The following is a 13465-nucleotide window of genomic DNA, read 5'->3' on the forward strand; positions in this document are numbered from 1 at the left end:
CCTAGGAATTGCAATTTTTCTAATGCCAACCGAACAAACTAAACAACTTCCTAGGAATTTGAGGAATGAAATAATTTCCCATGAATAATAAATTATAACGGGAAGTTAATTCCTATTGCAACCAAACGAGTCCCAAATAATGATTATTCAACCCTAATTCTATGGTTAATAATTAGGGTTGAATAATCATTTATACCTAAAATGTATTATATTTATTATTATTATTATTATTATTATTATTATTATTATTATTATTTATCATTAATGGTTCTAGGTAACATAGTTAACATTCCAAAAAAAAAAAAAAAATGTTCGGAATGGAAGTAAAAAAAAAAAAAAAAGACGTTGTCAAGTCAAATTTGAGTTAGGCACAAATCCTTCTTGGATAGCCATGTGGAAATTTAAATTAACCAATATATACTATAGGTAATTACTAATAATAACAAAAATAAAAATAACATGACCAATATATCTTAATTGTGCAATCATCATCCTTACGTATTTGTGATTAATTCGACTTTTATGAATTTATAATCTAACTTCAAAATACTCTTATATACCCACCACACAAACATATTTACCCATCCTATTATTTAGACTAGACGTTTGAAAAGAATGATATGCTACAAATTCTGCCAATGAATTTTCTTCCAAGGTGTTAATCCTTGAAAAACCTTTTACCCAATAAAACAAAGAATTTGTGAGATCTTGCTTTTCCTTCTACTTTGAAGAGAATTATTTGACATGATAGGCAATTGGGTGGACAGAAAGAACAGTTTTAGGGTGAATGGCACTAGTTGCAAAACCCCCATGACATAAATGATGAATCCTCATGTACATGTACCGTGTTCGACTACAATTCTTGGACCTGTGCATGATGTTTAGGCACTATAGCTTGTATTGGGTTATCTACGTGTTGGGAGTCTTACAAGATTGGGGACTAGTATCACTCTATTTCTTAGAGTGTAATTGTCATGTCAATAGTGTAATTTGTAAACGTGACAACTTGATCAACACGAAGACAACCTGCATGGCTAAATGCCTAAATGTGCAAATAAACCAATAAGACCATCTGTTTTGATTTTAAGATAATGGACAATTTACCATCTATTTTTAATTATAGGGTAATGGAAAACCGCTAGGCTTTTACTTCATCAAAATAATAAAGTCCTGCGGGCATTTTCATCAACCTAATCTTGTGTAATCCTGACAACAGAAAATATACATGATCTTAACTTGGCAGCACCTTCCTTACAAACAGCCAAATATACAGGTTCGCCCCTTCCCTCGTCAAACATACACCTATTATCATCAAAATATCAAGATTCTGTTTAAATGTGTAGTACATCATCAGAATAGAATGTAAGAATACTAAACGTACGGCGTGTCCTCCAGGAAAAAAGAGGGTACTTGATAGTCCAAACAGGCTCTCAGGGTTCCTGCACATCATTTTATGAGCTTACATGAACAACATTCAATTGAAAATTCCCTCAGCAAGTATGAATATAACTTACCAAAACTGATAGAAGGAGAATCATGCAGTTCTAATCTAATTGTGCTGGTAAAAACATCAGATAATGCAATCTGGAAAAGGGAAGAACACACTTTCTGTTGCAAAGCAAATTATGAAAATGAGAATTATTGCATGATCCATCCAGAAAAAGGCCCTAATCAACAGCAAAAGGTTTATGTCACAAATTTGCAACGTGTGAGCAAGACACATAGTATATAGGAGCACATACATGCAGCAATACTCTTTATCTTTCTGAAATTAGTCATCAATATGATTCCATTTGGTGGAGGACAGAAGTCCAAAGGGGAGCATACAGAGACACTTTCTATTGTGAAGCAATTAAGCAAATTTTGAAAATGGGAATTATACATGATCATTCACGAAAAGGCTCTAACCACTAGCAAAAGGTTTACATGGCAAATTCACGACATGGGAGTAAGACACAGTAAAAGCTCTTTCTGTAAACCTTAAGGCGGCAGGGATCAAATCACTTTCTCAAGGTTGCTGTGAACGTTCCAGCAAGTTGCACAGAATGGACACGCGCAGAAGAGGTGTCACTATCAATCTTTTAATTAAAACTAATTTTCATTATGTAGAGCATTATACTTGGATAAATCCAGGTGTCTGTTCTAAATTCATAGACCAAGATGCATATTATAAACACAAAGTGGATGGCAATAAAGACGATACAAAGCTGCCTTCCTTTTCGAGAACCAGCAGAAGCTGCCACTTGGCAATTAAATAAGCTAGCAGTTGTCTTAAGAAAATTCCAATGGGCTCAACTTCACAGTACCCATGAGATCAGCTCATCTTAATGGGAAGAAAGATATTTCAAAAGGTAAAGATTTATAATGGGTGGACCAGGGAAAGCATTTAAGTTTTTCTCATTAGTTAGTCATTAGAACCCCTTAATCATAGCATTAGCACCAAAAAAAGCACTTCTAATCATCTATTAAGTAAGCTGGAAAATTCTACCAGCTGCCTTAAATAGGTCTGATGTACTTAACTAAAATTTATTACCAAAAATGTGACAAAATTCAATGTCACTGGCAAGTGAAGAATAATAAGTGCAATTTTACTCGGGAAATTCATATATAACACAATAGTGGCAATATTATGTTATGCCACTTAACATGTTCCCTTTTTCAGATTATTCTCTCAATCAATTGAGGTTTTTTAGAGTTGGATGTACCCAAACTTTACCCGTGCAATAACAGAAAGGCTAAGCCCAGTTAATCCTTTGACCCACAATGCACCAACCATATAGTTCATAATTAGAAAAAAGTACAAATAGTTTGATATAAAGGGTTCTACAGTAGCCCATAATCCAAAGCCAAATGATAATGAATCCTTGCCTCCTTTAGATTAAAGGGTTATGTCAGTCAAAAACTATGCTAACTATACTAGCTTCTAACCTGCTTCTAACCTTCCAATTGTTATTTAGTAGTTCAAGAAATATATTAAAAACTAATATAACTAACATTAATGGTTGGAAAGCAGTGTTTCAAATTTTTAAGTGCAGAGACCAGACAATAGCATAAATTGACATATATATAGATACAAGTATACAACACAATAAATGTCTCCTCATTATATCTGTTCCCAAAATGTATATGAACATCTCAAGATGGAGGGGTGTACATTATGAGCTCGTTGCTTAGTAAACACAAACAATAAGAACACAAGCACGCACACACACACACAAATCACAATAAAAATAAATAAATAAATAAATAAGCCACATGAACTACTTGGCTGCTGATATATCGCACATAGGTGACTGATTCAGCACCAAGAAATAAGATATCGGTATAGTGGAGACTGCTTTACCAATATAATTGGATATATGTGTCTTCTAAAAGAACATCTATAATTTTCCATATTTTTTTTCTTCGTCTTGTCATGTAAATTTCAGTATCTATGTTACAATATATTCTTCAACTAATTTACAAATAATAAGGAATATACTTTGATAGATTTATCAACAAGAAAACATACACCTAAAAATACAAGAAAGAAAAACCTTCAAGATGTTCAACCAAGATCTACAGCTAACTAGAGATCTGAATCCTTGGAGGAACTAGTGAAAGTTTACCTGAATCATAGTTATGGCCACCAGCAAAGGTCTTTCTAATATCTAAATAAACTGGGCTTTCTTCAGGTCTGCAATGACTCCCTTGTCCTCTTTGCTTCTTTCATTGTAGATAACCTGCAAAGTTGAAAAAAAAAATTGTATGAGATGTTCAGTTTCCTTTTGAAGGACAATGGAGTGGAAATCTTTAGTATAAAAGAAACAACAGTTTCTGTACATAGGTATACCTTATCAATGATACCATATTCAACAGCTTCACTCGGGCTAAAATATTTTGGACGTCGGATGTCAGCTTCAATCACTTCAGGAGGTTTTCCAATATGTCTTGAAAACAGCTTAACCTTTAAGACAAACAATATATGTTACCCTCAATTCTAATATCAAAAACTCAGCCATCAACAGCAGATCTAAAGTTGAATACAAAGTATTAGAAATAATCAACAGCTATGGATCATTTTGCATTGCAAATTGCTAGAAAGTACTCAGTAGTACAAGTGAAACAAACTAATACAGAAGAAACAACTAAGGTCCTGTTCAGTTCACCTAAATTTTTCTAAACTGAAATTACTTTCACTGAATAAACTGATTTTTACAGAAACCTATTTAATTTTGACAGGATAAAACTGATTGTTACAGATTATGGCTGATTTTTAATGTATACGGAGTATGATTTTAAATAGAATGAACAGGGCCTAATTGGCACTTTTTTCATATAAGCACTTGGACATACAGACACTACAATAGTTTGCATAAAATAAATGTTAAAAGGTTTATAGTATAGAGGGTCATTCAGATTATATTTTTTCTTTATTTTTTTTCCCCATCTTTCCATTAAAAAGAGAAGGCCATGAAGGTCTCAGGATGAAATATACCCTTCTTCTACAGCAAAACAAAAAGCAGAAAGAGCATGAGGAAACCCACTAGATTTATGAGAACCCCCACACGGCCACACCTGCTTTTTTTCTTCAAGTCAGTACCTTCTCTTACAATGTGAACTGAACTTACCATAGTAGATGTACTTGATTATTATCACTAGATTCAGTAAAGTGAAACATCAAATTTTGCAACAAAATAGAACAATATTGCTAGAGTTGGCAGTTGTCTTGAGTGGTGTCAGATTTGGATGTATACAGGTTGAAACCCCTTAACCCAAACACAAACCATATATAAATTGGGTTTAAGATTCTTCCTTAGGCAGAAGACCAAAACATGCACCTAAAGCCAAATCTTTTCCCCTCTCATAGGGCACGAACTGGGAATCTGTGTGTGTGTGTTGGGGGGGGGGGGGGGGGGTTGTAAGCACAACATGGAAAACTAAATCATCAAAGCAAGTGATTACAAGGATCTGAACGTTTTTGAAGGTCTGTTTACTGTTGTGCAGTACCATTGATCATTACAAACAAATATGCAGTCAACAAATGACATACTTTCTTTTGCTTTATAAAGGCAAGCAAATAGACCTTGGAATAAAATAAATGTGCAGTCTAAACTTGATGTTGGAAAAAACTCAAAACATTATTGGAGACTTTAGTTCTTTTGAAGATGTGATTAAACTTAGCAATTAATACAAAGGGTGAATATAGCATATAATAAACTTTTGATAAATCAACCATCCAATTCCATACATGGGTAATTTAATTAACAACATTTCCTTTTTAAATAACTTGGAGATCAATGTAAGATTATAAACAACCTTATAAAACATTTAAATATTTGATATCAAACAAAATTATCCATTAAAACAAGCTCATAAAATTTCTTTCACAAACATTCAACATTGTGGTACACATGGCTAGATCTTTAATAATGCGATTTTATATACAAACATGCTTTACGTACTAAATGATTGCATATATAAACCAGTACCAAGTAATTGTGTAAAATGATGAAGACATCCACACAGCTTAATTGCCCTTTCGTGAAATACCATCTCAATATAATGTATTATTGATAATATATAATGTATTATTGATAATAAACAATGCCAAGATATGAATTATGTAAGTCATTACCAATTCTGTCTTCACATTTGTTACTTCTTTCCTGGCAAGTTCAACATCACTTGCTTGACCTTGGAACCTAGCAATTGGCTGCAGAAATTGCACAGAAGGGTTTTTAAAACCATCTGAAGAAAATATGCATCTTGAGAGCAATTAAGTGGGAAAAGGTATGGAGAAGAGAAATCATCAATGACGAGTTAAATAATGACCTGTTTCATCATGATGGTAGAGGATGGAAGGGCAGCACGATTTCCCTTTGCACCAGCAGCTAGAAGCAAGGCTGCCTCTCCCCAGGCATTGCCAACGCATAGAGTAAAAATAGGTGGCTTGACATACCTGAAAGAGATCAAATACCAAAATTAACGATGAACCAGCAAAAATCGGATAGCACTTGAATAGTTAAATATATAAAATTGTAATTTCATATATTCAGCAGCAAAGATTTTAATTAAAAAAAAAAAACTGAAGAATATAACCTCATAACATCGTATATAGCAAAAGCCTCTGTTTCATACCCCAGCTTCTCACCGCCCTAAAGGAGAAAAGGTGAGATAACCATCAATATCAGCACCAAAGACCTAACATTAGATGACAAATTGAAAACAGATGGCACTAAAAGAATTCAAAAGACAATATAAACAAGTGATATAGGAAATCCGCAACAACTTCCACAAATTTGGTACATTTGAGTAGCTTCGAGAATATCGCTGTAGGAACTAATCTTCTATAAGCACAAGCAAGATATTAAAAAACTGCTAAAGATCACCATTAGAAAAGGAATTGTTCAATGGAGAACATAAGAGAACCATTTTAGTAATGATCTTTACACTGGCAAAGGTCTGAGCAGATTGTCATTGAATTTTTGCCCCTCTATCTCAAGTGACAAGTTTCACCACCACCGAAGTCTTCAATAACATATCTGTGCCCTCGTCACAAAGGTATACTATCTTCACAGTCAAAGTATCACCAATTCACCACTGATCATCAATGATTTAATCATAGTGATCAACTATCATTATGATTGTCTAAAATTCTTATTGCATTTCATTTCACAAGTTTGATTCACATTTTTGGCTTAGATACGTTAAAATTCTATAAACTTAGAATAAAATCAAGACATATGGTATAAAATCTATTGTCTCAACAAGGCAGACAGATAAACACCAATGTCATTTTTGGGGTGATCATGCAAAAGATGGGTGAACAGCAATGTATAAAAAAGCTCAAGGCGCACTAAAGCGAGAGGGATTCTGCTGCGCCTAAGGCGCGCCTCACTGGCGCACTATATGGGCAGTTACAAAATTTTGGCTGAAGTGCACCTCAAGTGCGCCTTGGGTGCGTCTCGGGCGCTTTTTGTGCGCCTAACCCAAAACGCCTCGCCCAGACCAAAATAAGTGCTCACCCTTATCGCCTTGCGCCTAAGGCGCGCTTTTTCAAACACTGGTGAACAGTAGATAAAACAGAGGTCCTCCTCCATTTTAGCACAGACCTCTCTATAACTTGAAGAGCAATGTGAAGAAGAAATTAATGAGAGATCACATAATCCAATTAACATACAAGAAGGAAGCAGTACAAAAAATCACCTTTGTTGTTCCAGTAGAATTGATGTAAAGATATATTGGCTTTTCTTCATCCTCATATTGAAGATATAAGAATTCTGCAAGTATTAGCTCAGTCACAGAGGGTACAAGAGACATGCCTAAATAAACTATGCGGTTCTTGTACAAGTAAGAAGCTAAATCTGGTGGTGGCTGCTCCCAAGCACTTCCTCTAGAAAAAGGTATGACCTGTTATTTGTCAAAATACATTATGCAACTACAGCAAACCATTCAAAAAATATTCTTTTGTATAAAGGATATATATAAAAACCTGATTCATCTTATAACAACAACAAAACCTTAGTCCCGAAATGATTTGGGGTCGGTAACATGAATCGTCATAAGAAACTGTTCGCAAAGAAAATAGAGCATAGAAAGATAATATGCGGTTCTTGACACATATCTTAATTAATTAGGGGTGATATGCACTTCTTGGACTTTCTTGACACAATGCACTATATCCACATTGGTAAGTGAGGAAAGAAGTCAATGACGCCAAGAAGATACCACAAAGTTGAATAGCAAAAGAAATGATCAAGCAAAAAGGTTTTTCCAGTCCATTATTAAACTCAAAAGGTTAAAACAGATTTCCAAGGATGACAGGATGCACCGATGAAGTAATGTGTCGTGTTAATAGTTCGTAACAAAGATAGCAAAAGAAAAAAAAAAAAGAAAAAAAAAAAAAAACTATATGTAAAGCAGGGCCAGCTGACACTGGGCTGCACAGACAGGCTAATCCACAGCATTCTCATGTCTAGCGCCATGCTGATTTTCAGAAATGTAGCACAGCTGCACAGGCATAGCCCACCAGGAGTCTCTCAGGCAGGACCAAGCCACATGCACAGCCCACTTCCAACCAACTTAGAAGCAAAGGAAAACTCAAAGATTGGTTTTGTACATATGTTCATTAGATCTTCACACACACACACACACACACACACAAAAGAAAGAAAAAAAAAAGGGGGGGGGGGGGGGGGGGTTCTATGTACCCAGTGAAGTCCCCTTAATAAATTTTATGGGAGAGATACCAGTTGTCACAAGCAACATGAGAGATACTAGAATTCACAATATACGCACATGCCCCTTCTTTCATCTCCATAAAGCAGCCATAGTGTGTGATGTTTATTCAGAATTTTCAATCCAAGCAGAGGCTATTACACCCCCTTGCCAAATACAAAAGACCCCATTTCAGCCTTACCAAACTAAGCATAGAGGTATTACAATATGTTCCCATAAACAAACCCGACTACTTCATTCTTGCATATCATACATCAATACTTTTTCAGTTTCAGCTAAGCCTACTAATAAGAAATTATCCGAAACAAGTCAAGTGTCCTAGTAAACAACCTCTAAGAAATGCGAAGGTAGTTCTCAAGATGAAATAGATAAAGAGGTTTTCTAATATAAAGAAGACCCAGGGAAGAGTACGGGTTGGTGGATCGACATTTCTTTCTAATCCTTTGGGTATTCCGAAACTATTTAGCTGGTGATTTAAATCATTTTACTATAAGGGCATCCTTTAAAAGTTCAATCAGTTGTTCATCCACTATCACTTTACCACTTACATTTGTAAAAGTATAAGTTGATTCACCAACTTATAGCTCGCTCCGTATAATTGCCAGTTTTCTGTTAGAATTTCGACAATCGTAACTGTTCCAAAAACATAGAATCAACCACCACAATTACATTGAAACCCAATAAACTAAAGGATGATCAATTCAGTCAGTCCCCTTATTGCTCTAAATCAATTTCTCCAAATATACACCATCTCTTGAGATCAAATTGCGCATACATTTTACCATTACTACAGCTACAACCTAAATTTCAGCTTTCCTAATCAAAACATTAGTAATCTAAAAAATAATCAAATTGCAATCACACAACCTCCAATTATAACTAAAATAAACAACTCAAAAACGCAAAATCGAATAGAATCATATCGAAACCCTAAAATTATCAGACATGGAGATAAAGAAACGAGAAAGAAAGTTGAAAATGATACCATGGTAACAACGCCGCGCTTAGGACGAGAGTTCGACGACGTAAGAGAATGAGGTCGTCGGAGTTTATGGCCGGAAAAGTCACCGGAAACGCTACCACCGACGAAAGGAGAGAGAAAATTGGAGGAAAGAGAATCTCTGAGAGAAGAAGCGCGAAATGAGGCGGTGGTGGTCGGAGTTGGTTTGGAGTGAAGTGGGGGAGAAGGTGAGCATAATCGGGTGGTGAGGAAAGAGTGGGAAGACGCCATTGATGCTGCCATTGAGCTTGAGCAGAGGAGAGAGAATTGCGAGGAAGAAGAAGAAGATAGAGATTAGAGAGAGAGAAAGAGGAGAGAGAAAGTGAAAGAGGAAGAAGCCATTGTTAAAAGATCCGACCCATTTTAGGGAGGTTAAAGCCTAAAGATAAACCGTTTTTCGTGACGAATTGTTTTGGTTTTTTTTGTTGTTTGGGCTTATTTATGTTGGTTTAGGCTTGTTTATTGGGCTTTGTACAAATTTAACAAGATTATTACAAGATTGGACTTAATAATCTCGTATCATACGAAGTATTGAATTTGTGATCTTGTGATGCATTTTCCACTTTTACTCGAGTTTATATGTTTGGAAAATCTCTAAAGAATCAAAGATGGCCTGATTTTGTGTATTATACCCTTTCGTAAAGCCTTCAAAGAACGTTGGCCTATTTGGTGGCGAAACGCGCATGGAATTCATGCCTTGGTCCATAACTTTACATTCCTCAAAATTGTCTATTAAATTATCTATCTACCTTGGTCATAAAGTCATGTCGTTTTAGGCTCATGCTTAGGGATGTCAGTGGGGCGGGTCAAGTAGGAGACCCGCCCCATCTCCGCCCCATTGGGGCGGGGATGGGTCTCGGTTTGGCGGGTGGTGGGGCGGGGATGGGGATTAAAACCATACCCGCCATGGGTGATGGGGCGGGGGTGGATTTTAAGTTGTACCCGCCCCACCCGCCCCCACTTCGTACCCGCCCCATCCCCACCTCATACCCACATCTATATATCTTTTAAAGCAAAATTACATACTTTTATTCTATTTATTAAATAATTACATGAAATACAATATTAATTATAATACTTTGTACGACACTTATATTATAACACAAAAATGTGTATAGAATGTATTATTTTATAATTCGTATTAATTATATAAGATTGTGTATTTGAGATACGGATATTAGGTGGATCTTGGGTGGGGATTAGGCGGGTCTTTGGTGGGGATTAGGTGGGGATGGATATCCAAGTGAGGGTGGGGGCGGGGATGGTTTTGGAGTTGTACCCGGTGGGGCAAGGATGGGGATGAAAGTTGGACCCGCCGCGGGGATGGGGATGGGGATGGGGATGAAAATATTAGGTGGGGATGGGGATGGGAAGGCCAACATCCGCCCCGCCCCGCCCCATTGACATCCCTACTCATGCTCATGTCTTGTCTCTATGAAAATCAAAATACCCTTAATATTAAAGTCGAGTCAATGTGCTATCTTGTATGAGTGTATGACCAAACACACTAATGCTTTGTAAGACGAGGTGTTTTTAGCGTCCTTGTTTTGTGCTTTGGCTTATGCCTTATAACAAGCAATTTATATAAGCTGGGGTGATTAATCTGATTATTATTAAGATGCACAAGTTCCATTATTTTTTTTTTTTTTTTTTTTTGGTGTTTCGAGAGCCACAAAAGCGAGTGATGAGAATCGATCCCAGAATCACCTGGAATCGGGAGGGGAGCTCTAACCACTTGAGTTATCCCCCACTCTCACATAAGTTCCATTATATATGTACGTAATTGAGTGTTAGTGAGTCCACAAACATAGGCCCACTGTTTTTAAGTATACCTTGACTTAGTTGATTAGCATTTTCTTAGTTCTCACATTGTTAAAACTTTTAGTGGATGGTTGTTAGATATTATAAACTAAATATTGAATTGAAACCTTTACTCTACTACAAACAAATTGATATATAGAGTACACAACAATAATTCAACAACTTATATTAATATGTATACCTTTCAACATTAACACTCCATTTATGAATACATGATATATAGCATAATGCTCATCACAACTTCATAAAAACTGATATAATATCAATTGGCTTAGTTCAATTGCAACCTATATGATGATGCACGCGCGTTTAAGATAAGCTTTCCTTATTCCTTAATACAATATTCATATATAATCTCACCAACCCGATACCCATGAAATTATGGATTAATGTATGGCATACATGTTTATGCTAAACTCGCCATTTTATTTTTTTTTTTTTTTTTTTTTTTTTTTTTTTTTGTAAAGTTAGTTGTCACGGTGCTAGTTCTATTATCGACATGGTCATTTGGATAGAGAAATTTAGTATTATTGGTTGCAATCGTGCTGGTGATTTGCTTTTTTGTGTGGTCGGGTTTGACACTTTTGTAGGCGTAGTGGTAAAAGGGACGTCCTCAGTGCTGCTTGTACGACTTAGCTCCAATCGAACGAAGAGTTTCTTCAATTTTAGCATCCCTTTGCTCCAAAGGACATTGTAATAAAATGTCAAGGGCAGTGAAGTTTTTGCCATTCAAGGTGTTAACATCTAATTGTAGTGTTCCAGCTGAATTGATGCAAGTGTTCAACAATTCTTCAACCATCTGCAATTCAAGTTCAAATAGTTAATTAGTAGTTTAAGAGCTTTCTGACTAAAATATTGGATCATAAATTATGTAGCAGTCTGTACTCTTTATTGTCTTTAGTAAGTACGCGATATAAATAATTGTTAAAAAGAAACTGAGATAAATAAAGCCAAAGTGATTAGGTTGCCAAGAAAAAATCTCAAATAAAATTATGTAGCATTCAGTTTTTAAGTGACAAAGCAATTAGAATTAGTCATGTCTACCTCAAAATCATTACAATTACAGGTATAGACTAATAGGATGTAATTCTATATTATTACTCATTACAGGTAATATATATGTTACTCAAACTCTTTATCTTACCTTAAATACTCGTGTCAGACCCTCACCACTTAAAAATGGAAAGAGTACTTACTCACTAAGATATACACTTAGACACATACTCATGTCAAACATGCGAATCAGCAAGTAACATAGGCTAGGTATACCTTAAACATTAATTAACCAAGTTTTTCTCTTTTTTTTTTTTTTTTCTTTTTTTTTTTTTTTTTTTTGACAAGAGATAATTAACTAGCTTTCACAAAGATACAAGTACAAAGATTTACCTGTTGCTGTTTCATCATGATAGCCAAATGCAATACAGTGTTGCCTTCATCATCCTTCCAATTCAACAAATCACTAGTCACCTTACTCTTATCAAATGAAGAACCATAAACTGCACCCAACAATAATGGTATGTTCCCTTGAGATTGATAAGCCAATTTAAGCTGCTCGAGCAAGACCAAGAAAGCACCCAACTGCTTGTTCTTCACTGCAAGGTGAAGTGCTGTTTCGTTTCGTGTTGTCGTGTCCATGATGCAGCTAGGATAATACTTGACTAGAAACTTAACAACTTCAACCTTCCCTGAAATCACTGCAACATGCAGGGGAGTTCTGTTTTCTTTACCCTTAGTAAGCTCTTTTTTTGTAGGGGCTAATTTTTCTAGTAAATTCCTAACCATCTCAACTTGACCAGTTTCTGCTGCTAAGTGGATTGGACTGCACCCAAAACGATCAATTTTTGTGATGAAAGATGGCCTTAAGCTCGCGATTTCCCTAGCAAAGTAAGGTTTTCGAGCTAAGACAGCTAAGTGTAAAGGAGTCCTAGTAAATGGTACATCATCTATGAAATTAAGTATGTTTGGCTCATCATCAAGTAATGCATAAAAAGCCTCTATGTTTCCTGCTTGACAAACTTGTACCAATCTCTTATCCATTTTTCTTCGAAGTGAATTTTCGTGGCTCGATTTTTTGCTTAAGAGTTGAGGAGGTTTGAGGAATTCATAAAGATTTAGAGCTTGTTATATAGAACTACTAAGGTTGAATTTTTTTAAAGCATGATGAGTTTTTCATGCATAAGTAATGGTTGCTTGTTTGTAGTCCTCCTTTTAAGTTCACAAGAAGTCAATGAGTAAATGTAACAAGAAAAGTGGGCGATATTACAGCCTAATAATATTCTTGCACATCAGTTACACTTGTTCCTTGTTTCAATCCTTTAACATCATAGTAGATTAGTGGATAATATTAATATATGTAGTGATTATAAATGTCAAGTAAACAGGTTTCTTAAGATAATAAGTATATTTGAAGTATGCATGTAGCAT

The 13465-nt window shown here is 35.5% G+C and overlaps 2 protein-coding genes across 5 annotated transcripts; both read right to left on the reverse strand.

Annotated features, from left to right (window-relative positions):
- Positions 1–1125: 1125 nt before the first annotated feature.
- Positions 1126–9583, reverse strand: LOC145567850 (ATP-dependent Clp protease proteolytic subunit-related protein 4, chloroplastic-like). Of its 4 annotated transcripts, XR_014095747.1 has the most exons (10): positions 9206–9583; positions 7189–7392; positions 6082–6137; positions 5815–5941; positions 5618–5695; positions 3833–3946; positions 3609–3722; positions 1515–1608; positions 1382–1439; positions 1126–1302 (listed from the first exon to the last, which is right to left on the reverse strand). XR_014095747.1 is itself a non-coding variant. In XM_081627256.1 (8 exons), exons 1-7 carry the CDS (start codon positions 9461–9463, stop codon positions 3651–3653), a joined length of 909 nt encoding a protein of 302 aa, XP_081483382.1. In that variant the 5' UTR covers positions 9464–9583; the 3' UTR covers positions 1126–1439; positions 3609–3650. The 4 variants fall into 4 exon arrangements, 1 of the variants encoding a protein (XP_081483382.1); XR_014095745.1 differs by lacking the exon at positions 1515–1608; XR_014095746.1 differs by having other exon boundaries at positions 1126–1439.
- Positions 9584–11654: 2071 nt separating this feature from the next.
- LOC145566937 (uncharacterized) lies at positions 11655–13078 on the reverse strand. The gene is made up of 2 exons (XM_081626196.1): positions 12428–13078; positions 11655–11840 (listed from the first exon to the last, which is right to left on the reverse strand). The coding sequence occupies exons 1-2, from the start codon at positions 13076–13078 to the stop codon at positions 11655–11657; spliced, it is 837 nt and encodes a 278-aa protein (XP_081482322.1).
- Positions 13079–13465: the final 387 nt, after the last annotated feature.

The sequence above is a fragment of the Chenopodium album genome, chromosome 11 (assembly GCF_948465745.1).
Source record: "Chenopodium album chromosome 11, dcCheAlbu1.1, whole genome shotgun sequence".
NCBI classification, from domain to species: Eukaryota; Viridiplantae; Streptophyta; class Magnoliopsida; order Caryophyllales; family Amaranthaceae; genus Chenopodium; species Chenopodium album.

Coding starts and splice junctions, on each gene's coding strand:
- LOC145567850 (XM_081627256.1), bottom strand. CDS start 9,463: ATGGCAGCATCAATGGCGTCTTCCCACTCTTTCCTCACCACCCGATTA. Junction 6,138..7,188: donor ATTCTACTGGAACAACAAAG/GTGATTTTTTGT, acceptor TTTCTCCTTTAG/GGCGGTGAGAAGCTGGGGTA. Junction 3,947..5,617: donor CAAATGTGAAGACAGAATTG/GTAATGACTTAC, acceptor TTTGTCTTAAAG/GTTAAGCTGTTTTCAAGACA.
- LOC145566937 (XM_081626196.1), bottom strand. CDS start 13,078: ATGGATAAGAGATTGGTACAAGTTTGTCAAGCAGGAAACATAGAGGCT. Junction 11,841..12,427: donor TCATGATGAAACAGCAACAG/GTAAATCTTTGT, acceptor CTTGAATTGCAG/ATGGTTGAAGAATTGTTGAA.